Source organism: Anguilla rostrata, chromosome 4, assembly GCF_018555375.3.
Source record: "Anguilla rostrata isolate EN2019 chromosome 4, ASM1855537v3, whole genome shotgun sequence".
NCBI lineage: Eukaryota > Metazoa > Chordata > Actinopteri > Anguilliformes > Anguillidae > Anguilla > Anguilla rostrata.
This window is the reverse complement of record NC_057936.1, coordinates 39,586,106-39,614,089: the sequence shown is the minus strand read 5'-3', so window position 1 is coordinate 39,614,089 and position 27,984 is coordinate 39,586,106. Positions and strand designations below refer to the sequence as shown.

The window sequence follows — 27,984 nt, the reverse complement described above, 5'->3', positions numbered from 1 at the left end:
CCTGTTAGAAGGGGTGTCCACATACTTTTGGCCATGTAGAGCATATATACATATATATATATATATATATATATGTATATGTATATATATATATACATATATATATATATATGACTGTGCGTGTGTGAAAGAAATGCACTAATTCTATAAGTAGGTTTAAATTTTCTTTTTTTTAAATTAAAATGCAAATATAACACAATATAGAAAATAATTCTGGAACAAAATAACCACAAGCTTGGCTGGATAATGACTTTCATAACAGAACGAAGTCAAGTAAACAGTTACATACATGAAAGAGAAATTGTCATGAACTTATTTAATGTGCAAAATGAGAGAGTAAGATTTGTATTTATATATTGCGTGTACGTGGCAGCAGTCTGTTGCATACAATTGTTTGGACTTGTATATTTGTGTGTGTAGTCATCAGATAGGTGGGAGGCCAATGTGCTGGACAGAGCAGTATGGCTGAATCAAGCGATGGGCAGTGTTCATAATGATCTCCACACAGCTCAGGCCTGGGTTGTCATAATAAATGGGTACAATGGCAGTGGCCACACACAGGGGCACCAGAATGCGAAAGCTCAGAGCTCCTGCTGCATGAGCCCCTCTCTTCAGCCTACTCCACTTTCTCTCCCACCATCTGAAAAACAGGAGGGGCAGTGCTACAGACAAGAAAAATCTCTCAGTGTAACAACGGCTGAAAACCCAGCTACAGACCAGAAAAACATCACAGTGTAACAAGAGCTGAAAACCCAGCTACAGACCAGAAAAACCTCACAGTGTAACAAGAGCTGAAAACCCAGCTACAGACCAGAAAAACCTCACAGTGTAGCAAATATTTGACTATTCAAACTCACCCCTAGTTAAAACCTGATATGGCACTGTCATTTTAGACATATGCTGATGCGCTGAATCACTGTAAAATGCATGCTACTAGCCAATCAGGAGCCAGACCAAAGTGTGAGCATGTGTTGGCTCACTTCAAATGAAAATGTAAAGTAAGCACATGGACTACAGCCTAGAGGGAATTTTAGGGCTTACTGAAGTTAAATAAGAATGAATACATTTCATATTACACATCAGAATAGAAAAGTATTGAAAAACAGTTTCACCTTAGTTTTGGAGTGCTAGAATCATCTACAACCTCTGTCTCCTCCTCATATGGTTCCTTCAGGGAAAAAAGAAGATAAATCCTTAAAAACAACCTCCTGCAATTAGAGTTCTGCTTTTCTGGGTTGCCCACTAATGCTAAAGTCAATACAGTTCAAATATTTATTTATATTTATGCACAAATTTCTTGTTTAAAGAAAGCAATAAAAATATTTTTTAATAGTAAGAAAGTCATCGATCTACAGTGCTCATATAGGCTGAGAACTGGAAGCCAGATAATGAATTACAATGAAGTATGGTCAAATGGTCAGTTTCAAAAAGTCCTATAGGTGTTGGCCAAGGCCCTTTTTTCAGTAAAGACCAAAAAACAAGACCTTGTTTAATTATGGCTACATCAAAGTGATGTAACCTGCAATACTACAAACTTCCACAGGGCAGAGTCAATCACAGCAAAAAGCAGAGAAATGAGAGTGAGAGTGATGGTGAAGGGTAGGCTTATCTCTCCACACCTCCAGACAAATTCACACTTTTTTCAAACCACATATAGAAGTCTTTCGAAGGATACACAGAGTGGAAATGTGGGTGTGGTTATGCCGAGGGGCTTTAGTTTCTGGGGCCAAAAACTTGACAGTCTAACGTGAAGCACAGTTTGGCCATTTCCCAACCTTGAATGGGAATGAAACTCTCCCAGGGTGAATCATCACCTCAAAAAACTAGCCATAGCATTGAAAAAATCTGGTTCACTGAAAAAAGAACTACATTAGGAATCATGCAATTACACAGCTCAGTCTTCTGTAAGTGTGCCATTTTGGCTAGGTAAGTTAGTTAAACAAGATGACGAGGATGCTACCTATAATTCTTTGATCCCACAGGCCATAGGCTCTGTCTGGCCCATTCTATCACCACGGTAACAAGTACTGTGGCCCATGGGTACTGCAGTATTTGAAATCTCATAAAAAACACATTTTCAACGTACAAAAATGCCAAGTTACTCACACATACAAGACATACACCGTCTATAACTCATTCATTCAGACTGCCAAAATCCAGGCCTGCCATTAAAAGTATTGATATCCAAATGACGCCAAGTTACGGTACTACAAACAATATAGGCTATCTTGCCTCATCGAAATTAAATAAGATGTATTCCAAAGCAATGCTACCCAATATTTCCTCAATTCTTTCAAGTCACTTGGCCCTGTGTTTTGTAATCTTACCATTTTACAATGTCATGCAAACTTTGTGTCAGATCAAAGTGTCAAATATTTCGAATTGCCTCATGGAACACATTGAAATTCATGTAGGAAACTGCTGGTCAGTAACTACAGGAAGCATATTTCTCCAGAAACCATATGTTTATTATACTTGCTTCCGAACTGAATTTGAGTAAATGTACAAGTGATTTTATATTTGCTGCATACAATAAATACTGCATGTAAAATACATATTGTACATACATACATAGAGAACTTCTTTATCCCCATGGGGACATTTCCCTCGCAGCATGTTTCATTCACATTTACGAACAGACATTTATACCAAGAAACATACAATCATTCACGCAACAGACAGGCTGGGCAGCGAAATACATACATACCAATACAAATTGGACATATAGACGCCTATTCAATCAATCTTGACTGTGAGAAAGCCATCCACACATATGTTTGGCCTGTCCATGAACTGCATGTGTATACACACAGGGCCAAGTGACTTGAAAGAATTGAGGAAATATTGGGTAGCATTGCTTTGGAATACATCTTATTTAATTTTGGTGAGGCAAGATAGCCTATATTGTTTGTAGTACTGTAACTTGGCATCATTTTGATATCAATACTTTTAATGGCAGGCCTGGATTTTGGCACACTGAATGAATGAGTCATAGACGTGTATGTCTTGTATGTGTGAGTAACTTGGCATGTTTGTACGTTGAAAACGTGTTTTTTATGAGATATCATTTCTTTTTGCAAAGCGTTTTATTATGACAGTGAGAAATGCGAAGTGACCCTGTGAGAAACGGTTGTGGATTATGGCTATCCTTGTGTGAATTTGTACAGTCTGATGAGTGTGTACCGTTTAGCAGTTTCGGTTTGCTATATATGTAAAACAGTGGCTGTGACAAAGGGTGCGGTGACGTAAGTGTAAACGCATCAGAAACGCAGGTGAAACATGGCCAGTGTATGTACTCACGGATTTGACGGCCATCCAACGAGCCTTGATTGACAAAAGAATCAGCAAGCCCGTAGAATTAGTTCCCTAGGTCGCAACTTGTGTACCCTTTTGTCCTGCTCCGTTGTCTGTTATTTCGTGGAAATGCACTTTTAGTGTTTGTAAGGTTTATAAGGCATTTTGATAGGCTTATCTGCAGGTATGAATCCCCTTCGCTGTTTTGCTAAGCTAGAACCGGAAAACTTGATAGTGGAGAATAGGAGCAGACGCATATGTCCCAGCAGGCTTTGCATATGAGAAAATAACAACAGTGTGAGAGAAATTAGGAGACATGATGAAATTGCGTAGTTGAAACAATATGTCTTTAGCAGAATGGGCATGTAGGTGAAGGTTGACATGATGACAGACTATAGTGCGAAGTAAATGAAGTGACCATGAGCGAGCTTAGTTTCCTTATCGAACGGTATACATAACAGTCTGTATACAACATTAGTCGTTAAAGTGGATGGTTAAGTAACTATTGCACCGATGTGCTTTTCTCATGTTCAGTAGTAGTAGTTATAATTATGAGTGAGTCATGATTTTAAATGTAATGTTTTAATGGGGAGTTGCAGAACGTACATACGTAGCAATTAATAATAGTAATACGTATGTGGCTAGATAGAGAACAGGGCGAGGTAACATGAATGTAGAAACGTGGCGTTTGCTGATAAGAAGGTTTTGTACGGTAGCCAAGTGAAGAAATACAGTTAGTAGAAATGGCACAGTGGTGAACTGGTGACACTTTTTAATAAAAGGAATACATTTGCCGTCATGAAATGCATATTGGTGGCCGTGAGTGAGTTTTGGTAAAGCAAATATAAGCGTAAGAAAACGTTAGTGTAAAAGAGGAAATTATCTGCCTGAGGGCGAGGCGGGATTCACTCCTTCAACTGGAGGTTTACCAGTCTGTGACTTTGTTAGTGCAGCACCACGACATAGCTATGCAATGCGTGAAATATCATTAGCAAACCTGTCCGTGGTTTTAAAGAAGAACACAGGCCAGTAAGCACAGAAGAGCCCCCATTGAATCCATATGGCAATATTGTAGCCGGTTAATAACTGAACGTGCAGACGGTACGTCATAATGCAGTGTATACGTTCGGTGAACGGCGGGTAGATATGGTGCAAAAGCAATAATTGAGAAGTAGTAGACAATTATTAGTGAGGGTAAAAGCAGGTTAAAGAAACGTGTTCCTAGCTGGGCTTGAACCTAGGACCCCATGTTCCCAAGACTGTAACCTTGCCCACTAGGCCACAGGCAGACTAGCTGTTTAAACTGGAAATGTTTCAGAGTAAAAAGGTATGGGTATTTTGCGTGTGTATGCGAGTTTTTGATTGGGTCGTGTAGGTGAAGATTTGGCTGGTGTCGGTAAAATGTCCAATGGGGAGACATGTTGTTAGTGGGATAGGCGGCAGGAAAAATAAGAATGAGAAGAAGAAGAAGAAGAAGAGAAGAAGAAGAAGAAGAAGGAGAAAAACGCAAAATCCCCTTAGTTTGGGGCTTTATTGTGTGGACATGTAAAGTTATTTATGAAATCCATCTGTAGAAATGGGGTCAGAATGTACAGAATTTTATTGTTTTTAAGGGCTGAGTGTCTGTGGCTGTTGTGGATATTTCTGTGGGGAACCCTGATAAGTGCCAAACTCTCGGTGCTGTATAGGTATGGGGCATGCCAAGGCGTAACTTGGCGGGATGGCATACCTGTCATCCCAATACCTCACTAACAAAAACATGACTTCTCCAAAACAAAATTGACATTCATAACCAAGGATAACATCAATTGTAACATTTCGCAAACCAGGAGACTCCTGGGATTCTCTGTTGCATAATTATGTGGCTACTGCTTAGATTAAAATCTACAATCAGGAGAAATCTGCATTGAAAAATTCTTCTGGAACCCTTAGCTCCGCCCATGATTCTCTACTACAGTCTCTGAAAATTAACGAAGAGGTTTTCCTCAGGATAGAGCATCCATGGAATGCTAGCATGATGGTACTTATTTTAGCTACAGCAGCAGAGACAGAAAAATCAATGCTAATAAAGCAGAGCTGACCCCTGTCTCCCTAACTCAGAGTAACTGATGGAGCACACCTGAGCACTGACATGTTGCAGCAGCCTCAGCTCTTCACACAGGGAGACGCTGCCACTTCGAGCGGTGGGGCAGAAAGTGCCGTCCAGGTCCTGGAAGCTTCCCTCTCCTGTACTGTAATGTACAGCATTAATATTATTCATATTTCATATGCAGCACTTTAAACATTTTTGGGAATTTTTCATCAACATTTTCATCCAGATTCGTTTTTCTTTTTATCCAGAAATTGAGTTTGGAGGCCTGTCCATGCGCTGCTGAGCTGAGCTGCGCAGTTATTGAGCAGGAGGCGTTCACTTCATGTGCAGCTGCTGCAGCCAGACTGCAGGCCCTGATCGAGTTGAGGGGGTTGCTGGTGTGTGATGAGCTGAACAATCCTGCCAGCAGAAAATGGTCTTCCCATAGCAACCCTGTGGCCAATCACACCCCGCCCCACGGGACTGCCCACCACAGCTGGCACTGGCATAGCTAGGAACCGACACCAGACCGCTGGGCGACATACATTAAAGCTTCGGCCAACTGGTCCTCCAGATCCTTCAGCTTCTCTTTCAGATCCTGGACAAACAAAGACAATGAAATGGTGCGACTCCTCCCCCTTGGTAAAAATATACAGAAATAAAAAAAACAGAGTGCTTTTGAACACACAGGAGCAGATTTACTAAAGGATTGCTTTTTCGACAAAAATTCAGTTGCTACAAGGTCGCAATATCTACGTGGGATTTACTAAATTGTCGCAATGGGTCAAAATCACGATTAGGATGTAATTTGCGGAGATTACATCACTCTGTGACTTCCCTTTTAATGCACAGTTAAATGTGTGCATGCATATGTTTACCTGAATGCGCTAAAACAGGGTGGAGATTATGTAAATTTGATCTATTAAGTATTCTGTCTAATTTAATAAAACATGCATTAATTGCACCTCCCCTCTTTGAGAAATTTTTGACCTCCTGAAAGCAGGCAGTATTTTGTTCGTGCTGATATAGCCTATATAGCTCACACACTACTTATCGCTTCAAATTCATTTTCAGATATAAATACGAAATCATCTTTGTAAGGACACAATACTGCCATGAAGTCATTAGCTAGCAGTTAGTAGCCTATAAAAACATATATTTTTAAAAACATTGTAAATGAGCAAAATTCAAAAACTTATATTTACTCAGAAAATATTTAGCCCAGCACTATGACATTCTACTTCAAACAGCTCTGATATATCAGTAGTCATTACGCTTTTCAATTACATTCAGAGTGCAAGGCTAAATATTTTCTGAGTAAATGAGCAAAATTCAAAAACTGTGACATTTATATTGACTCTCCCCTATAATTAATTGTGAATAGGTCAGCATTCTGCATTTTTTGTTCCGATTTTTCCTTCTTTTGGCCACCAGATGGGGGCATTTCTCATCTTTGTATTCGGTTCATTTGCCTCATTGCTTTCTCCTGTGTTTAATTGTATTATTGTGTTCATTTATTCAATCATTGTTTTTGCCTGTGTCTCATTATCCGTCTCGGTATCCCTCTCCTCTCTGTAGATTGTGCATTATGTTGTCCTGTGTCTTGTTAGCCCCCTGTGTATTTAAGTTCTTTGTTTGCCTGAGTCGGGTGCTGGATCCTACTGTTGTGTTCCCTCGCTGTGAGTTCCCCATACTTTTGAGTGTTTCTAGTTCCTTGTATTTCTAGTTTTCGAGCTTCTTGTATTTTGAATTTTCGAGTTCCTCGGGTTGTTATTTTATTTTCAAGCATTTTTTGTGTTCTTGAGATTTGCCCCCGTGGTCTCTTTGTTTGTTCCCTGTTTGTTTGTTGGTAGTAAAGCCTTTGTTTAATACCCTACCTTTTGAGCCTCCTGTGTTTTACTCTGCACTTAGGTCCTAACCCGCCAAAACCCTGACAGAATACAGTTCTACCATCAGACGGTCCATGGGCTTCTCCCATTACAAGTTCATCTGTGTCTACTCCATCAACCCCTACAATTAGCTCATTTTACAGGGATTTTTCCACCTGTTGTACTATCAGTGTTCGTATTCTTTCCTTAGTTGGACCACCACCTGAGTCTTTTGGGATTTTCTTTTGTACACCGCCTAACATCATGCCATCTTTTCTTTACATCCTCTACTGTTTGTTTTATTATGCCTAAACAATTAATTTTGCAGGTGATGTCACTGCACATTTTTGTCCTCTGTGTCCGCTCCAGTGTTAATCTGTAAATTAAAATTTTCCTTTTCTTGTCGTTCCTTGCTGCTTGTGCTTGGTTGCTCCATACCATTTCTTAGTGTCTTTTAATTTGGATGTGTAAGCACGCCATATTGTTCTGACCCTTTTTATGGGCGTCTCCTACTGCAAAATTGCAAATGAGGCTGTTTAATTTATTTGACTGCATAAAAAGAAACATTCTTTGTTAATTGGTTGTTAATGTGTCGGTATCTGCGACAGAGCTACAATACAGTGCAATACAGTGAATGTATTTCCACTGTGACTGTTTCCTTAGTAAATCTGGCCCATAGTTATTATGATGAAGAGGTACCTACTTGGACAATCAAAGAGTATTCTGCCTGGGAACTTTCCAACTGTTCAATCTGGAAATCTTTCTGAAATAAATACAGAAGTCACATATCAGCACATGCACAAACAAACCACAAAATTCTAACAAAATCATTGTATCATATTCTCAGTACTGTCGTTACATTTTCACTGTACTACACCCAATTCTCAAATCTATATATACATATACACACATACATACCTTCTGAATAACTTCCTCTTTGTGGTCAAGAGTTAATCTTGTTCGTTCCATGTCTTTCTGGAAGACACAGACTGTGTGTTATTTACAGCACTGGTACAGGCAAGTTATTTATAATGCAAGGATAAGACTGGGATATAATTCCTGCAGAAACGCAAACAATCTGAGATATCAATATGCCTATATACCACAACACCAACAAATTAATGCAGGCTTCAACAACAGAAAAATCTAAATCGTAATGATTTTTCCTTAAATCACTGGAAATACATGTCTGTCTTCACGCATGAACTCAATCCTTTTTCTCAAAAACAGAAACATTTCTCTCATTATCATACTGCGTTGTTTGGGAAATTGGACACCATATTATGGCACCTCTAGGTCTTGCAGGAGGCTACTAAGATGAATAATCTTCTCTTTGTCTATTTGTCTCTCAGAGGTATTACACATCTGCAAAATAAAATGAAAAACATTTTCATTGCATCGACTACTTCAGGTAGAGTAATGGAGGTCACAAAATAAATGAAGATAGAAATAATGCAGCACACACCTCATTAGTGAGCGTCTCAAGCTGATTTTTCAGCATTTCATTTTCTTTTTCCTGCCATAAAAGATAAAATATTTCATGAGACCCACCCTAAAACTAGTAGTTTCAAGCAAATGGGAAAACACTCCACCCAGTGCTGATGCTGTAGTTCTAGTTCTAATCTATCTGCCTGCCTGCCTCCCTGCCTGCCTGCCTGCCTGCCTGTGCATATGTGTGTGTATCCTTGTGTATATGTGTGTGTATATCAATATATTTATTTCTGATCGTCTGGGCTAAGTAAAATCCCATATCCCTTATATGCTGGTGCCGCTCCGCAAATGACATTAAACTGAGGTTCTGAATGACTATTGAGTGTGATACAATTCCACAATTTAAATTATCATCAAATTCCCAAAATGGTTGTCTCAGTCTGCCCACCTAATCTCCCTCCCAACATGTGACTGGCTACACCTTTTTAAATAAGAATACAGATGCCACAGTAAAATGTACCAAGGTTGACTCATCAACTAATTTTCAGCTTCAGCCTCCAGGGAAGCGTATAACAATAAACCTAAGTAATTGCACTGAAGTATAAACACAATGCAAAGGGTACAACAGTGGGTAAAATGTTAAAACAGAGTTTTATCTATTTGTAAATTCAGAATTTGCACATGAAGGGTTCTCAATGCTTGTGACTAAAGTAAGGGCTTGGCAGCATCATTACAGTAATTAGCTGGTTTCTAGAACACCTGATGACACTTCAGTATTAACTAATAAAAAACTTCTGAATAAATTTTTCATTCACCCTAGCCCACCACGCACCATCTGTTTTATGATGGTCTCCAGCTTGCCTTTGGCCTTCGCCAGGTCTGCCAGGGAGCCACGCATCTCCTCCACTTCGTCCATCAGCTGCTTTGCATTGTCCACAGCCTGTCTCATCCTGCACACAGCACCCAAGGCCGGAGAACTGCCCTTCAGCGTTAATCACATCCTCAGGACTACTCAGCCCTGGACCCGGAGTGCTGAACCCTGTCTGCCTGCACCCTTTACACCGTGCGTGCTGTCATTGCCTGGCAGGTAAACCCAGGTGGTTCAAGTGCCTGACTGGAGGTCAGAGCCTGGCAGGCACCTGGGGCCTCCAGAAACAGGGCTGAGAACCTGGACAGATCAGTGACAGGCTCAGCAAAACCAAAATGTTTGAAATTAGTAAAAGTAAGAAGCGTAGCCTGCAGACGGCTTTTACATGTGTAATGAGGCAACATAGCTCAGGAGGTAAGACTGGTTGTCTGGCAGTCGGAGGGTTGCCGGTTCGATCCCCCGCCCTGGGCAAGACACCTAACCCCTAATTGCTCCCAACGAGCTGATTGGTACCTTGCATGGCAGCCTTTCACCGTTGGTGTGTGAGTGTGTGTGTGAATGGGTGAATGAGAGGCATCAATTGTAAAGCGCTTTGGATAAAAGCGCTATATAAATGCAGTCCATTTACCATTTACCATGATGGGAGGTCTCCTGTAGGTTTCGTCCCTCTTACTGCCAGTTTAACAGGGCAGCTGGTCATTAGGTTGACTGCTAATCATTGGCTGGACAGCCAAACTGAGGAAGTCAGATTGGTAATTTGGCCAGAACATGAGGCACACACAGTAAAAATGCCGGGACAGCAGCGTCACCCTTTGACTTGATTCCTCAGCATGCTGTTCTCGGAGCGGAGGATGGCGTTGGAGTCCTCTGTCATGTCCACCGTTTCCTGCAGCTCGGCATTGATCTTCTTAAGGCAGTTTTGTGCATGTACCAATTTGGTGACCACATCACTCTCTCCCTCCATGCTCCTATTAGGAGGGAAAAACAGGACAGGATATTATTCTAATTTCTATTCACTGTAAACAAAAGCAACTGTTGCGCCTAAATTATTGAGCTTCATCCAGGCAATCCCATTCACAGTTCTTAATTATGCTATCTACAGTGGGCATGATTTTGGCAAAGAAAATCATACATTTAAATAGTAAAATCTATATTGCATACATGCAGACATTTTTAGCCTGAGTAACCAAGGCCTAGGACATCAACCCACAAAATATTTTATTCATAAATTATATTTCTTCAAACCTTGCAAATAGCCCTTTTACGCAATGAAAACCCAAAAGTAAAGTCCAACGCGCTTCAGCCAAGTTTCCAATGAAAAGGTAGTTTTTAGGTGCTCGACAGTAGAGGACAATATATATATATATATGTAAGCAAGGCTTTTTACCTGGGCACTTCAAATAAACTACTCAAAGTAAGATACTGGAGCACTCGTAAGGTCTGCACGTTTATTGCAGGGGTGACTGACGTTACGACAAGCTTTGCTTACCCTTTTATGCAATATTATAGTATACTCTACATATAAATAGTATACAGTACACATATTAATAGACCATATGTTCAATATTCTTATAAATTTGAAAATCCAATTTCCAGACCTAAGTCATTTTTACATTGTATTGACTGCGTAGTGTAATTTACAGTAGGGTACACTGCATTCAATCTATGCCTACAATTCCAAGCAACAACGTCTTAGCAATGAATATATTTCACACTTCATGTGATTCGGGATAGATTTCAGGTATCATATTTTACCACATAATAACACAGTTCTATTTTTGAAAAGAGTAAATGAGCCTGAAGACGACCAGTTTCCCTAAGACTGTCCCACACTTACAGATCAGATGAATTTAAACTAAGGTCTTCCTCTGCTTTGTAGTCCTCAGCATCAGGCACTCTGGTCTCTGGAAGGAAACTGGCATGTCAAGTTAGATGGAAAAACTCCAAGCACATAACAACCACATTTCTGATGGAATTAAATACGTTTTGCTTGAGAATTAAAGTGAATACTATTAGATCACTGAGTAATGCACCTCTGGAACTAAAATATATAGGGCCAGTGTTGCAAACACAGAATAAGGCTCTCCATACAAAACTCAGTTTAATCCAGGACTAAACTTAATCTGTGTCTGGGAAACCAGCCCAAGTTACCACTAATAAAATGTGTAAAATAAATATGTAGAGAAAGGTATGGTGGTTAAGTACGACATTCTTGTTGAGCCAAGGTTTATAGGTGTCATTTCAACCTTCATAACTGTAGGTATCACCCTCATCTCCCAAGGACCTGTAACACAGCACAGAGGGGAAAACACAGACAAACATCTGTCAGGAGCAGGTGCTACAATAATTGAGTTTCTATAGTACTTCTGATCAGCCTTAGCAAACTGGCAGAATGAAGCCTTACATCACAAAACCTGAGGTCACCAGAGGTGGAAAATACGGGTTCAGAAAGTAAAACTCCTCTCCATTATTTTGTTCCAATCACCTGGATTTGCTAATTATCACAATTCTTCTGCCTGGAAGTAAAACTAGGTTGTCACTGAATCAGCACACATTCCTACTATTGAATATAGTTGTTGAGTACACTGGATGGGAAAGTTAAAGGCAAAATTTTCTCTAAATGTAGAGTGCTTAAAATGATATTCTTATTCTTATTTCCAAGGTATATTCAGAAGTGCACTTTTAAGGAAGTGAACAACCATTTTGGTCCCATAAATATGATGCGCAGCTTTGTTTTAAAATCGAGGTGCAGCTTTGTTTAAGCTTTCCTTCAGCAACACCAACAACACATGGGCATGGCCGCTCAAGGGCAGAACATATTGGGGCACTTCCACAATACAGTTGGAAAATAGTATGGAGGAAATGTTTTGCAAACTGCCCAACGTGTACTAAACAGCACGCAGTGAGCTCAGTGAACAGTACATACACTGTGGACACAGTAGTTAGAAAGCTGTTTCAGACATGGCCCTAGTTAATGAAATCAGCTGGCTGAGTACTTTGGTAGAAGAAACACATAGCAGGACTAACTTGTCATGCCTCCTAGTTTGACTTAACATTACTCTCTGATCTAGCCTACTGTATGCTTACTGTGTGAACTGGACTTAATGTGTTCATGGCTATGAATAACTGTTGCATAATGAGTATTGTACCTTATCGGACCTGTGCTTTGTAGTTGTTCTAATGACCTTCGGTATGCACTCATTGAGCATTGCTTTGGATAAAAGCGTCTGTCAAATAAATGTTATATAATGTACTTACTTTCTGACCCCTAGACTCTCCATTTCTTGGGTTTTTAATCAAAAGCAGTTAGGCTACTATTAATGCTGCAGAGAATTTGCAGAATACCTTCTGGCTACATCAGAGCATTTATGTGTCATTTCAGAGTTGACTGTAAAATAATTTAAAAAACAAAAACAATTTAAACAATATTTTGTTTTTCGTGTACTCCCAATTTGAAATTAACTATAGCATTTGTAAGTCTGTCCCATCACTGCGTCCACCATACATTCATGAGAGTGGGAATAAGCACAGATGCTCTCCTCCAAAGACACACATGCTAGTCATTTCATTGGGAGCAAGCTCAAAGCTCCTGACTGGTGGAGCCAGCCACACAATGAGACAAGGACAAGCCTGTTGATTGTAACCCTCCCGTCTTGTTGTAATGCCACAGGTAATTACTGTATGCGTCACTGTGACAGCGGCCAGTCAGCACTGACATGGTCAATACCATACCATGGGGAGCACCGACTCACTAATCCAAATGTCTCAAAACAGTTTCCTATGGAAAAACTCTCTGACTGCTTGAAACCAGCCATGGTAGGTCCACCCATTGAATGGAACCTTTATTGCCTCAATAGGAGGAAAACAAGACCAAGGGAAAGAAGAACCTGAAGGGTTTTTCACAAGAAGCTGAACACAAAACCATACAACAAGACTGACAATTCAAAATTCCATATAAAGTGAACAACATATTTAAAAAGTGTACTGAATGTAGCAATAGCATACAAAAATAAATTATCCATGCAATAATGTTCAGAAAGATCAACAACTCATCAATCAAAAAACTTGTTGAGTTGTATACTCTAAAAAGGAGGCAAGTGCTCTCTTTTTTCTCATTCAGGCCCTTTTATAGCTGCAGCCAGATAGCAGGGGTATGAATTCAAGGAATGACAGTCGGGAAGGGTCGGCCAGTATTTTGCCCGGTGAGGTTAGGTTCAGACAGGAATATGATGCGCTTCAGCAGGACAACTGTAACCTTACCACTTATTTCTGCCAAGACTGTTCTTATTTTGAACAGAAAGGGCCCTTTCCCACTGCCGTATGCAAAAGGTCAAGGTGTACTCACTGTACTGTACAAAACTTTTGTAAAAAGACTGACATTGTTTTCATTATCTTTAAAGTTATGAAACTTCACCCTGTCAACACCCAGCCTCTATCAAGATTCCCAGCATGGTGCAATACATATGATCTTATGTTGGTGGCCTTTTGCACTTTCTTTCTTCTCCAGCACTGTACAGATTAACGCAAAGTTAACTGTTGGGTCACCTGAGCTGATCTGTGCTGTCATAAGTTGCTCTCCGTCTCAGCCCTTTACCTACACAGTGACATGAACAAATTAAGGGATTTAGACACACTATAAAAAAATTCATCGAATGAAACAAAAATTTTACTTCAATTTGGTACATCTATATTTTTTTAGGTTTTCTGAACTGAAAAAAAGTTTCGAGTCATTCAAATGAATGTTTTGTCTGACAAGCTATTCCTGCTTATCTCAATAAGTCTCAATTTGTGCCTGTAAGTATTTCATTTGCAATTAAAGATTTTTTGTGCGCGTGAACGGTCATAGCTAAACGATTAATAACCACGTTTAAATGCCAAGCAATTTTATGCCTCCTCTTCTGAAAGACACGCAGGTAGTTCTAAATGAAAACGCATTATTAGAATTGGTACTTGCCATCCGATTGCTGTGATAGTGGTGTAACGAGCAATCCTCCTCCTCCTTCGTCTTCCCACAGACAGGCTTCTTCTGCGCATCCACGAATCCACCTGGATTGCGTTGCATGTTCTTCATCTCGGTCCTGTCTTGTATGTGGAGTATTTAGAACTGCCGGAAGACTCTGTACCGGGCGTCCAGTTGTCCTGCTTTCACAGTGGTCGTCAATCTCGTCTGGAGACGAGAGACTTATCTGAAGCATGTTTCCCCACTTCTTAGCCGTGTCTGTAAAATCGCCCCCTAAAATGTCACAAAACGCGAGAAACCCTCCTGTCAGGGGTTCCAGTGGAAGTTCACCTCATAGACATTAAAGTCACTGTTATACAATCTTACCGTGAGCCGAACTCAGCCCTCGTGGTAGAATAGTCAGCTTACGTTGACATTGACATTATAAAATACAATCTTAGGGAAAATGACTAACTAGTACGCAAACGAAATACTTCGACCAGGTTACCTAACGTAGGCTAATGCACGGGAAAATTTATTTAACGGAGTTGACTAGCTAGACTAACGTTAGCTATCATTTCCCGCCATGGTCAAAATGGAAAACGTAGCTAGTTATTGAGCTAGCAAGTTACGTTCACACGGTTCACAAAAACTCAAAACTAGAAAATGAATTAATGAATGTTTGTTAACATTAACAAGTACAGAACCGTAGATCGCTGCTTCTGCACGCTAGAAGCTAGCTAGATTGAAACACCACAGAACGTTAGCTTGGTAGCTACAAATTTGAATAACACGACTTAACATTTCTCAGTAACATAAACTTAATTGTAAGCTAATATCCAGAATTCAAGTAGTATAAACCACTAAACCACTTCACTCACATTCCGCCAATGCTCAGCTAATGTAAGTGCAAACACATAATTTGCCAACGCAACGGGAAGACTTTGTATCTGCCTAGTAACGTAAACTACTTCATCTAATTATGAATTAGGCTACTCTTTAAATATTCAATCAAAATTAACGCAAATATTCAAAACTGGCTATGAGTGTTATTTCATTTTAAGACGGTCGATTGCAATCCACTTTCATACGTTTTCATATGAAACTTCCCATGGATTTTTCAAAATGACAAGCCAGCTATCCATTCCTTACATTTTGAGGATGGCTGTGTTACCCCGGCCGCGTCTGGGTAAACTGGCACCTAGTTTTAGATGCAGTCAAAACATGATTGACAGATTTTGGCAAACTATTTGACTCGTGGATGTAAAAGAAGTGAAGTAGGATATATCGCATTTTGATTTCATCCTTGTTGACATTACTGAAACAGGCTACAGAGTGACAAAATATTTGCTTCTTGTTGGATTGGAAATAATGCCCTTTTCTTTCAAGTCAGCAGGCCTATGCTTTTGTAGCTTACATAAGGGTAAGTGAATAGGCAATGTCACCTTGTATTCTTAGCAGGTATGATAAACAGTCAAGCAACACTTTTAGCGTAGGTTATCTTATCAAATTAAATATTCATGGCCATACGTTCCTTTGTAAATCATTCTTACGTGGTTAGTCAGTATTAAGTGCACCTAACACCTATTGCATAACTTTCTGATTATTTATTTAACCTGCTGGATGTTGAAGGATGTCCAGAGATGAAAAATCACTGCTTACAAAATACAGAAACTTTTGTCATTGCAATGGAGAAGACCAAGTCAAAATGAATATAGCAGGACCAGAAGACTTATGTGTAAACATCTTTGTTAAATTTGTAAATATCACTCATTTTCTAGGCTCTCACATAACCTTGTGTACTGGTAAAAGGATAGATTTTAAACAATAAAAATACATTTCCTGATATAGCCTATCATCTTTATAATAAAACTTAAATTAAATAACTGTTAAATAACTGTAGATATTATTCAGTGTTTTGAGTTGACCACAAGAGACACAGCTACAGCGAGGAGCCTCAGCTGTGATGTCATGTTACTTAAATTATATAATGCAGAAAATCTTAATGAAGCACACTAAATCTGTCACTACACACAATGAAAAATGTTGGTGTTATTTGAAATCTAACAGTTTTTAGTAAAATAATAAATGTATAAATTTAATCTGTTGGAGTAAATTGTTCTTCATCAGAGTTGTTCTAACGCTGAAAATTTAGTTGGGCTTGAACAAATATTTTAAGAAGACTACTTCGTGCCTTCAAAGCCGGGATGTCAAGCTAAAGAAAAGAGTTTCATAACCATGTTTACATTCTATCTGACCAGTATGTGTGCATGTGCAATTAAACAGTACATTTTGGAACATGTGCAACAATGACTTGTGACTCTTTTTAAAGCCTTGTGTCAACAATCAGTGAAGGTGAGTGCTGTTATTCACATGGTTAATTAATGGTCTCCACATTGCATTTATTTGGCAAATGCTTATGTACAATAATTGCATACCGAAGGTCAAAACACAGGTCCGATAAGGTACAATCGTCATTTTGTAACAGTTATTCATAGCCAGTTATTCATTCCTCAAACACCTCTATATAAGTGCTGGCCTCCAACTTCACTCTTTACACTTTACACTTTGGGCACTGAACCAACCTGAGATCAACCCTTCAAAGGTAAGGAGATGGCTTTACCTTACCGTGTTCGTTTTTTTAAATCAATAATTTCAAGAGTTTATTGCTTTATTTACATACATATACTGTATGTTTACAGAGACCTCAAGTTCACACTATAATTCAGTTTGTGAGATGTCTTGCATGAAATGTACTGGACTAAGTGCACTCCAAATGTGCATTGATATCTACTCATTTAGACATGGTGAGAATTTGGCAGGTCTTGTGTGAAGTTTTGTCTTTCCTGTCACTAGTAAACATTGAGGAAATGCAGGCATTACATGCTCTGTTCCTGACCATGGGGTCCTTCCTGGCGGTCAACGCCCAGTCCTTCCATCTTGGGAGATGCCCGACACCGCCCGTTCAACAGAACTTTGATGTTGCCAAGGTGATAATTTCCAGCTATTTTACAGCCTTGTTACTGTAGATGTAGAACCTCTGTCTATTTTGGGAACCATGACTATCCCACCCCTTATTGGAGTGGGCTTTCTAAAAACCATAATAGCCTCAAACCTAGATAAACAAGAAAAACCGATTTGAACAAATTCTATTTCAGGCTGGGGAATTTGAGCACATTCAGTGGTTTGCTTTTATCCACAAGAAAAGTTTAATTGATTTAGTTTTGTTTGGCTGTAACTGCACAGCTGTTGCATGATGATAGGTGATGTGAGCCAGCTCAACAAATTACGGTTGCATGGACATGTCTCTTTTCTCTCTCTGCAGTACATGGGCAGGTGGTACGAGATCCAGAAACTCCCAGCGGTCTTCGAGTTGGGGACTTGTAACCAGGCTACCTACACCTTGATGCCTGAAGGTGTGGTCAAGGTTGTGAACGCAGAGCTCCTGTGAGTTTCAGTACATCACACTGCTAATCATTGTGAGAGTTTCGCATGTGTTGTTTGTTTGAGAACATGGTCTTATGTGCCGTTCTTGCCATACCCCTATAGGTCAGATGGCATGGTGCACAGCATCGAGGGCACTGCAAGAGTGAAGAATGCCTCACAGCCAGCCATCCTGGAAGTTAGTTTCTTTAAAGGTGAATCTTTAGTGAATGCTAAAAATGAGTCAACTGTGAAATAACATATTTTTCTGCATAGGGGTGAAAATCATTAACCCTCCTGGTTATTTTTAGGTGAAAATTTCAGTGATTAAAACCTAATAGAAGCCTCATTTAAATACACTATACTCATTTTCTAGGGGTAATTCCCAATTTAAAATACCTCAATCCATTCTTTTCGATTTGTACTTGTGCCAAATCAGAAAACAAGACAGGGATATTTTTAGTAAATCTCACAAAGACAACTTAAGAGGATCGCAAGGAATGAGCATTATCACATTCTGTGAGTGCACTTTCATGTTAGTCAGGACAGTTTGCCATCCCAGTAAGGTGAATGATTGTACTCTTTGTCCCCTTCTCTCTCAGGAGCACCCAGTGCCCCCTATTGGGTGCTGTCCACAGATTACGAAAGCTACACCCTGGTCTACGCCTGCACCAACTACCTTGGCTTTTTCTACGTGGACTTTGCCTGGATCATGAGCAGGTCCCGCACCCTGCAGGAGGAAACCGTCACAGAGCTTCGCAATGTGCTCACCTCCAATGGCATCAGTGTGAAGAGGATGATGGTCTCTGACCAGACCAACTGCGCTGCCATGACACAGGAAGGGGGCCCTGTCATCGCTGAGTGAAGTGGGCTGTTCCAGAAACTGAACAGAACATCCTGTAAAACAGTTACAGTGCAGTGAATAGAAAATACAATTATAGCTACAAATGTGTAAATGATTAAGTGATTGTGACTTATTAAGCTCTCGCATATCAGTGTGCGCACTTTGACAATGAACCGTGTAATTAAAAATGCACTGGGAACAACATCTTACTTTTGGTCTGATTGCCTCTTTTGAGTCTGTCATGCAGCGCCTCTGTGTGTCCATTGCAAAAAAGGTGTGTTGCAGCAGGTCAGATTCAGGGTAAATGCTGGGTTGCTGCCTTTAGCAACTCTGGGAAATATGTTTTGGTTTTCTTTATGGGGTAATGAAAACACACCAGATATAAAAAAACAACATGTTTAGACATGCTCTCTTCTTGCTTTAAAGGAAATTCTGAGTAAAGACATAACAGGAACTTGCAGGCCAGTCCTAAATGTTTTCATTTCAATCTTTCCACTAAAATGGTTATATGCTGCTATTCAACAGCCACTGATAGCTGCAATGCAATAAATAGGAAACATATCTAAAATGGGTTATCATGCTGATCAGACACTTTGAGAACAATATTAATATGTATCCTTCTTAGGCTCAATGTGGGGATCCCTGAGCCTTCCTTGAAATTGTTTGTGTTGAATATTGCTTGGCCTCCATTTTATTCTGTTACAAATTGATGGTACATGGACCTGTGGAAATATTAATCTAAGACTGTAACCAAAGTTGGCTACCATCCACCCAGGACATGGAGGTATTTTGATTTTTGCACAATACATGTATTGACTGAATTGAGAATTTGGGTTACAACCAAATTCTAATTAACTAAATAAATGTGAACAATAATAGGCCATATTTGGCAAGATGCAGTATTTAAATGAAAAAAAAAAGTTTTTTTATACACAGAAAGGAAAATGTAAATGAACAGGAGAAAATGGCACTACAGAATGGTAACAGACCTATAATAACATTAATCCTGGTATGTCCCATGACTCTAATTCAGCGAATCACCTGCTTCATGTTAAAAATGCTTCCTGAAGCAACAAAACCCGCCATTCATCTTGTGATCATATTGTTCATCTGACTTCCTGTAAGTAGAAGTTCCCGTAAGCAAGCAGGAGTGAAAACACAGGCTTTCCCTTGAGCGGCAGAGAGTAATCTGAAATCAACAAGGTAAGAACTAATTTTGCATCATGTACCTGAATACTGCCAAACACAGGCAAATGTACTCTGCTTCTGTCATAGACCTAAACTGGACTCATTATAATACATGTGCCTTCCAGTTTGCCTGCAAATAAAACACTGTAGTGTCATACCAAACTAGTTTTTGTAAAAAAAAAAAATATTCAAGAACAAAGCAAGTTAAAAAAAGTATTTGGACAGTGACACAATTTTTGTTCTATAAAATTATGGTTCTGTACACCGGTACATTGGCTTTGAAATTAAACAGTGAATATGAGGTTAAAGTGCAGACTGTCAGTTTTTATTTGAGTGTATTTACATCCGTATTGGGTGATCTGTGATCTGTGATCTGGACGGAGTGTAGCACAGTGGGTAAGGAACTGGGCTTGTAACCGAAAGGTCGCAGGTTCGATTCCCGGGTAGGACACTTCCGTTGTACCCTTGAGCAAGGTACTTAACCAAAATTGCTTCAGTATATATCCAGCTGTATAAATGGATACAATGTAAAATGCTATGTAAAAGTTGTGTAAGTCGCTCTGGATAAGAGTGTCTGCTAAATGCTTGTAATGTAATGTAATGATCTGCATAAGAATTATACATAGTCCCCCATTTGAGGGGACCAAAAGTAACGGACTTTAGTAACTACCTTGTCCAGTAGAATGAAACCATATTGTAAAGTAGATGTGGAAACCAAAAATGTTTAATTCAATACATACATGACTGAATATCTGTGGGCAGTAACTTATCAAGTGATTCTTTTCATCAGTATGATCTGAAGTATTGGTCTTGTCCTCATTGTTAATATTGTAATGTGTTCCCTTATGAGTAGTATTGTGATATGTCTCCCTGTATCAAGGAGGAAGAGCATACAGGCTTCCTTGATTATTATAAGAACCCATGAGAAAGGACAGGGAATGAACGAGGAACATGGAGGGAATGGGTGGGGGATCAGTCACAGTCACAGTAAAAGGGTAGGTTTAGGAGAAGAGAGTACAGAAAGAGAGAGAGATTTGGTCCTTTGATTTATACTGTGAAGATTGTGACAGCCTGAAAGTGGCTGAGACTAAAAAATATCCTCTAGCACAGGCATAAAACAAATGACCTTTACTCCACTGAAAACAGGTTTGTCAGGTCTAACATATGGCGTCAATTTTGTGCCAAAGTATTGTCTATGTAGGAGCACAGGCAGCAGCAGAGACAAAGCAACCCTTACAGGGACTGGAAACACTGAATAGAACGACTGGAATTTTAAATATCTTTGATTGCGTAAGATGGCCAGGGAATGTCAGCAGGATAAACAGAAAAAGGCAGGACTAGGGGTTTGTTGTTGGCAGCATATTAGGCTGAGAAAATGCTGCAACATTGCTAGCATGTCCTCATGCACACACCTGCTCTTTCTGTTTTTCATAGCATGTGATGCCAATCACCTCTTCTTATAACACCACAGTTCTCAAGTCATAATCAGGCTAATGCAAACATGAGTTGACACTTCATGTGCAGCTTAATAGGTGGACTTTTGGGCATCTAGTTGACCAACAGAGTTTACTGGTGTGCATTAAGCCACTGTCATTCCAGCCAATTGAAATGCAGCCGTTCCTGGGGGACGCAAGACACAGTTATGCATCCATCACCTGGCCAGGCTGCTGGCCACAGCTGGCACTGTGGTGGTCCATATTCGATTCCCAACTGTACAGCCATCGAAGCTACGGCCATCCATGCACTAGTACATTGACACGTAACAGGACAAGCCACCCAGCAACCCTTATTTATAAACAATTACATGTTTCATTCACATCTTTTGGCTCCAGTCCTATGTTTTCCTGTTGACATTGGATGAGGTCCACATTGTGTCATGCATTGCTTTCAGTAGCGGCTTTTGTGGTTAGAACACGCAAGTACATACTGATGAGAACAAGCCATTCAGGCATCGAAGTTGAACTTTCGCCTACCTTAATGTTGTTCTCGGATATACCTATAAATATATGTTACATAGTGCTAGCATCCTTATTAATAATGATAATAAATGATTATTTATTTGGATTTTTTCATTAGGCAGTTCATGCTAAATCCCTTTCTCAGGGGGGTTGAACAGTCCTACCACAGGGGGAGGGTGAATATTGGCAGAGTAGGCAGAGCTTTTTGACTCCTCGTGGCTGTGGCTCTATTCTCGTGGCTTAACAGTTGCTGGTAACCCTTTCAGGAGGAACGCTGCTGGAAAATGGCCTTTAATGCCCTCCTGCTCATCCTGCTCCTGCCACTTGTCAGTGGTCAGGTGTTCCACTGGGGTCCCTGCCCAGAGCCACCTGTCCAGTCAGGCTTTGACATCTATAAGGTACGCTATCTGTCCATTAGCAGTGGCAATATTCTGGCTTCTGTAATTGTCTGTTTTTTTGGAGAGATTGAAAGCAAGAAGAGGTTTGTCTCCCATGAGATAATGGTGGGAAATACAGAAAATGTAAATTAAATTATATCTCAGCAATACGCTGTAAAAATTATTAACATAACTAGTGTAGCAGTAATGGAGCTGGAGGAAGACATAAAAAACTTCACGAAATGCTTGAATTAAACTAAAGTGACAGGTTGTTGGAGGATAACAACAAGCAAATGCTTGCACACCTGTTTGATGCACAAGCGCAAGGAGCTTTCGCAAGATTTGTCATTAGTGCAGACGGACACACCAACTAAATACTTTGCTCTTCAATAAAGCACATCTCAGTGCAAACTCATTCACTGTCTAAGACATGGTGAACTGCTCCAGGAACCTGGGGAGATTCAGAGGGAGCTGTTTGGCAGATCTTCATGGCAGGTGCTGTGGAGGATCCAGTGGAGGCTCTACAAAGTTTGAAAAAGATGGTGATAGAGGGCTATTCCTGCAAGATGTATTTAGTGAAAAGCAGAAAAGATCAAGGGACTGTCTGCCAAATTATATAACACCTTCTGGTCACAGAATGGGGCATACTTTTTTAAAGGAGAGAATGACTGTTAAATAATTGTCTCCGTGCTGTTGTCCTGGGAAATTCTGACTGCTCTGGAAGTAAGAGATATATGTAACCATTGCGAGAGGTGATGAGTTTCATTGAGCACACTGAACAAACATAACTTCCTCCAGCCATTTTATCTTCAGTACAGGTCTTATTTCTTTAGATCAGGAGAAGAGTTTTGATTAAGCGGAACATCAGTATCTTTTTTTAAATATTCAGTGGACACATTCAGCTGCTCTATAATAATCTTTATAATATGCCCAAACAAAAGGGGCTTGATTTGGGGTGTGCAGCGCTTCAAGGCAAGACGGTCTTCTAGGATTTATTTGCCAAATTACAAATTACAGAAAACCTACTCAGCTTGTAAAACAAGAATACACTTTATAACATGGAATCACAAGCTGAGAAACAGGGCACAAATCATGTCAGACTGACAGAATTAAAAACGAATCTTCTACATGCGTACAATTAAGTGCAAAGTCACTTTGAAACTGTCAATGGAGTAATTACTCTGCCATTCATCTGATACATATCATATAATATGTATTAATTTATTATATGTTATACATTGTAATAATCCCTAACAAATTTACTTTAAATATTTGTCCCTGCTCCTGCAGTACCTTGGAAGGTGGTTTGAGATTCAGAAGTTGCCGGCGTCATTTGAGAAGGGAAAGTGCATCGAGGCAAACTACTCTCTAAGAGCAGATGGGACTATCAAAGTATTTAACTCAGAATTCCGGTGAGATTTACATGTGCTGCAAAGTGACAATTAAACAAAACATCATTATTAGTGCTGTTTATCGTCTGATTTCCATAGTGGGTAGCCATTCCCCAAGCCATTTTGATTTTATGTGCACGCTAAACTATGAGTGGCTACTCTTGAGCCATTAGGGTCTCCTGGTGTTTGTTGTCAACTCAAAATAAGCAAGCAGTTTAGAAACAAGACAGCTGGTCGTGTGTGCAATCAACTGCTTTAATTTATAAGTGTTGAGCAACAATGAAATCCAGCAGACCCTATGGCTCTTTAGGATTAGGCTTGGAGACACCTTCGCTAAACCTTGATACAACTGGACATTTCCTGTAGGTGTTTTTAAATGAAGTGCCTTTACTTGAGGTTGTAACTGTACTGGTCACCAAGGGCTTGAACCCACAAGCTTCTGATTTAGACTTGGGCATGCATTCCAAGGATGTGTATGTGCAGAATCCCTTATAGGCATGCAATGATTAGAGGCTGTTTGAATTAAATTTACCAGCAGCCATACGACCACGCACTCTGCTGCTGCTGACTGGCTGAAGCTAAGCAAGTGTGGGCTTGATTAGTACTTGGATGGGACACCACCAGGGAATACTGAGTTGCTGTTGGAAGTGCTGTTAGTGGGCCAGCAGGGGGCAATCTTCCCTCTGGCCAGATAAACCCAAATGCCCCAGTGCAGTGACGGGGACACTGTGCTGTAGGAGATGCCGTCTTTCGGATGAGACGTTAAACTGAGGTCCTGACTCACTGTGGTCATTAAAGATCCTATGACGCTATTCGTAAAGAGTAGGGGGTCCCCCGGTGTCCTGGCTAAAATCCCAGATCTGGCTCTCGCAAAAACTTGCCACCTAATCATCCCCTAATTTAATTGGCTAAAAAATGTTCTCTCCTTCCAGTGGAGCTGCTCAGTGGCCAACAATAGAGGATTGTGGTTGTACTGGGCAGCTCCCAGGTGTGAATGTGTGTGAGTGTGAAGCAGGGCGTTACTGCAAAAGAGCAGCCGTGCTCAGCGAACCTACCCTGGGTAAATAAAGGTTAAATTAAAAAGATTTAAAAAATTGTTAATAACTCTCCTTGTGATTGTTCATCTTGTATTTTCGGCTACCACTGCTTATCCACCCTTAGAAGAGGACAGGTGAAGTCAATCGAAGGGACAGCTGTTGTGCAAGATATCAGACAACCAGCCAAGCTTGGGGTCAGCTTCTCTTACTGTGAGTACTGTGGCAAAATGAGAGCAATCAGCTTCTTTTACTATGAGCTTAGTGGAAATGTAAGTAATACAGTGCCATGAACAAACTATTTGCCCCCTTCCTGATTTCCACTATTATTGCATATTTGCCACACTGAATGGTTTCACATATTTAGACAAAATGTAATATTAGACTAAGGGAATTTGTGTAAAGCACAAAATACATTGAATTTTTAAAAAAAATTTCATTTTATTTGATGAAAAAAGGTATTAAACACCTGTATCACCAATGTGAAAAATTGCCCACTCTAACCAAGAAAAATATCAATGCTCATCTCACATTTGCAAAAAGGCACCTGGATGATTCCCAACACCGGTCCCATTATGTCTGGTGTGGGGATGGTTTGCTGACTTGGGATCTGGACGATTTGCGGAAACCAGGATTTCTGCTCTGTACCAGTCATTTCTTAAGGAGAATGTCAGGTCATCAGTGTGTGAGTTGATGCTGAATCATAACTGTGTTATGCAGCAAGACAATAATCCAAAACACAAAAGCAAGTCCACATCTGAATAGTTGAAACTAAACAAAATTAATGTTTTGGAGTCGTGACTTAAACCCAATAGAGATGCTGTGGCAGGACCTAAAACAAGCAATTCATGCTCAAAAACCAACCAGTTTGTCTGAATTAATGCAGGAGGATGAGGGGGAAATTTTATTTTTCACATGGGTGATATGGGTGATTTACATTTTTTTCATGAAATAATTGAAATATAAAAAAAATGTGTTCCATGTTTACTCAGGTTCCCTTTGTCTCATATTACATTCTGTTTTAAACATCTGAAACCTGTATGTGCTGGGAGGTTTTCCCACAATTGTTACCTGGTTATCTAGTGTGATTACATTGCTAATATTTTACACATTTCCCAGTTATTACAGCCAGAATCTGGATCAATTATGATTGTGATCAAACTTGCATCAAACCAACTATTTTAATTTTAGTTTCTTATCTCATACACCACTTTAACTGCCCATATTTCACCATTTTAAATTTACCTCACATGAGTAAGGCAGATAATGAAGCAAGGGACAGGGAACAGACTGCCAGAAGGAATTACCGTCAGTAGGAATAAACTTCACATGACCTCTTCCCTACTTACCTCTCTCTCTCTCTCTGTCTCTCTCTCATATTTCTGTGTTTCCCTGCGGAACAGTTACCCCCTACAGCCCGTACTGGGTCCTGTACACTGACTATGTGACCTCGGCCATGGTCTACTCCTGCACTGACGTTCTTAGGCTGTTCCACGTCGACTTTGCCTGGATCCTTGGGCGCGCACGCACACTGCCTGCAGCCACCATCAACAATGCCAAGATCATGTTTACCACCAACAACATCGACGTCAGCAAAATGAACCCCACGGACCAGCAAGGCTGTGACAAGTAACACTAGATGACGGGAACAAGGATCAGCATTTTTGTCTGAATACACATATTTTTAATCAGGGCTGTCTGCATAGTTGTCATACATTTGTTTTTTTTAACTGAAGGGAAGGTCTGACTTTAGCTTCTTATTCATAAAATAATTTAAATCAAGACAGAAAATCATGTGAATTTAAAATGTTGAGTCGCATTAATGTAGAATTGAAAATTGAAAAAAGTATACCAGTAATAACTACATTTGTTGTTAATTTAATTGTCCATACTGAAAGTTAATTATTGCAGCGAGTCAATTTTAATGAATTCATTTTAGCTAATCAATACCATGAGGTTGCGAACATACTTAGAAATTAAAGTATATTCTGAAGGAATGCTCACAAAGTCACTTACAATATACAGGCTGTTTCAATTCATATGATGGTAGTATTATACAATACATACAGATGGTGTTATACTGCCACCACATGGTTTTGACCTAGAACAGCAGCTTCATGCTTGTTGCTTGAAAGATGCTAGTTACAAATAAACAGAGATGGGAAATCCAAGTTCAGAAAGAAAGAGGCCTTGCTAGTATTTTATTCCAGTCACCTGGATTTGCTGACTAGCAGAATTCTTAGCAGAACTAATTAGTGAAATCAGCTGGCTCATAGAGTTCATGGAAGTGAATTTTTTGCAGACAGGGGGCAGCACAGTACTGGACTTGGCTGTGACACAGAAACAGTGTTTTTTTTCTCAACAGTACAACCGCATTACCACCCTTCTTCCCACGCTACTGTTATACTCATTATATGAGAACCACTACAGGCAGTGGTGTGAATGTGCTGCTGGTAGCCCCTTAGCTTTTTACACAAACCATGTAATCTGTCTCTTCCTTTTCCTGCGACTCCTTTTTATTATCAATGTCATTATTCTTCTAGAATGTGGTGCAGTCCCTGCACAGAGTTAAGGTAATGTCAAACCAAAAACACCTGAGAAATTGTGCCCTTACTTTTGCTAAACCAGTGGCTCCCATGTGTCTCTCAGATTTAATAAATGGTTTCTGAATGGGGCGTGCATTTCACTGTGGAACTGTAAAACTTGTCAGAGATGGCTCCCATTTCCTCTTGATTTTATACAGCTGCATTCTTATATGCCTGGGGACGGTTTAAATAGTTTCTAAATTAACCTAAAATACTAATATTAAATATTAATATGAATGCCACTATTAAGCCTTTCATCCCCTTCAGCTGTGTGTAGCTTGTGCAGTATAGAACGGGTAAGAGAATAATTTATTAAAAGTATTTTTCCTGAATTTGCTGAAGTGATTAATACAAGCCAGCAACAAGGAGAATATGATAAAAGTTCAGCTTACGGGCTGCTGGGTGGTCCTGCTACAGAACTGATTCTCAGAGCCATATTGCACCCCATGGTCAGGTATTTGATATTGGCAATGCCAGAGCCAGCCGTGGGTGGCAACCCTGTAGTGTGAAGCATGATGGCCTCTGCACCCAGACCAATAATAAATTAGTGTTCTACAGCAAAATAATTGGGAGAAATATAATTGCAATGTGTCAGGGGAGACACTCTCAGTCTGGATGACACGTTGGGTGAAGAAACGTAATGAGACTTTGCTGGCAATACTCATTGTTGTGACCAGTAAGACTGAAACACTGACAAAGTTCCTGTAGAATTC

At 39.9% G+C, this 27,984-nt stretch overlaps 3 protein-coding genes across 6 annotated transcripts; 2 read left to right on the top strand and 1 right to left on the bottom strand.

The window, feature by feature from the left end:
- Positions 1-235: 235 nt before the first annotated feature.
- LOC135253380 (inositol 1,4,5-triphosphate receptor associated 2-like) lies at positions 236-15,687 on the bottom strand. Of its 4 annotated transcripts, none has more exons than XM_064332590.1 (15): positions 15,624-15,687; positions 14,487-14,765; positions 14,078-14,126; positions 11,779-11,816; positions 11,370-11,436; positions 10,342-10,500; positions 9,497-9,614; positions 8,699-8,749; positions 8,524-8,598; positions 8,152-8,208; positions 7,937-7,996; positions 5,911-5,963; positions 5,414-5,525; positions 1,113-1,168; positions 236-640 (listed from the first exon to the last, which is right to left on the bottom strand). In XM_064332590.1, the coding sequence occupies exons 2-15, from the start codon at positions 14,725-14,727 to the stop codon at positions 424-426; spliced, it is 1,353 nt and encodes a 450-aa protein (XP_064188660.1). In that variant the 5' UTR covers positions 14,728-14,765; positions 15,624-15,687; the 3' UTR covers positions 236-423. The 4 variants fall into 4 exon arrangements, with proteins under 4 accessions (XP_064188660.1, XP_064188659.1, XP_064188662.1 ...); XM_064332589.1 differs by lacking the exon at positions 15,624-15,687 and adding an exon at positions 14,859-15,617; XM_064332592.1 differs by lacking the exon at positions 15,624-15,687 and adding an exon at positions 14,859-15,617 and having other exon boundaries at positions 5,426-5,525.
- A 1,266-nt stretch (positions 15,688-16,953) lies between these two features.
- On the top strand, positions 16,954-18,942 carry apoda.2 (apolipoprotein Da, duplicate 2). Its single transcript, XM_064334423.1, has 5 exons — positions 16,954-17,076; positions 17,328-17,461; positions 17,797-17,918; positions 18,021-18,109; positions 18,497-18,942. Exons 2-5 carry the CDS (start codon positions 17,342-17,344, stop codon positions 18,757-18,759), a joined length of 594 nt encoding a protein of 197 aa, XP_064190493.1. The 5' UTR covers positions 16,954-17,076; positions 17,328-17,341; the 3' UTR covers positions 18,760-18,942.
- Positions 18,943-19,813: 871 nt separating this feature from the next.
- On the top strand, positions 19,814-27,367 carry apodb (apolipoprotein Db). The gene is made up of 5 exons (XM_064332588.1): positions 19,814-19,941; positions 22,151-22,282; positions 23,552-23,673; positions 24,814-24,899; positions 26,090-27,367. The coding sequence occupies exons 2-5, from the start codon at positions 22,169-22,171 to the stop codon at positions 26,317-26,319; spliced, it is 552 nt and encodes a 183-aa protein (XP_064188658.1). The 5' UTR covers positions 19,814-19,941; positions 22,151-22,168; the 3' UTR covers positions 26,320-27,367.
- Positions 27,368-27,984: the final 617 nt, after the last annotated feature.

Excerpts from the sequence above, each read along its gene's own strand:
- apoda.2 (XM_064334423.1), top strand. The coding sequence starts at position 17,342 with ATGCAGGCATTACATGCTCTGTTCCTGACCATGGGGTCCTTCCTGGCG. Across the intron at positions 17,919-18,020 it reads GTTGTGAACGCAGAGCTCCT|GTCAGATGGCATGGTGCACA; the intron begins GTGAGTTTCAGT and ends ATACCCCTATAG. Across the intron at positions 18,110-18,496 it reads GGAAGTTAGTTTCTTTAAAG|GAGCACCCAGTGCCCCCTAT; the intron begins GTGAATCTTTAG and ends CTTCTCTCTCAG.
- apodb (XM_064332588.1), top strand. The coding sequence starts at position 22,169 with ATGGCCTTTAATGCCCTCCTGCTCATCCTGCTCCTGCCACTTGTCAGT. Across the intron at positions 22,283-23,551 it reads CAGGCTTTGACATCTATAAG|TACCTTGGAAGGTGGTTTGA; the intron begins GTACGCTATCTG and ends CTGCTCCTGCAG. Across the intron at positions 24,900-26,089 it reads TGGGGTCAGCTTCTCTTACT|TTACCCCCTACAGCCCGTAC; the intron begins GTGAGTACTGTG and ends CCTGCGGAACAG.
- LOC135253380 (XM_064332590.1), bottom strand. The coding sequence starts at position 14,727 with ATGCTTCAGATAAGTCTCTCGTCTCCAGACGAGATTGACGACCACTGT. Across the intron at positions 14,127-14,486 it reads ACTATCACAGCAATCGGATG|GTAAAGGGCTGAGACGGAGA; the intron begins GCAAGTACCAAT and ends GTCACTGTGTAG. Across the intron at positions 10,501-11,369 it reads AGTTTAAATTCATCTGATCT|GAGCATGGAGGGAGAGAGTG; the intron begins GTAAGTGTGGGA and ends CCCTCCTAATAG.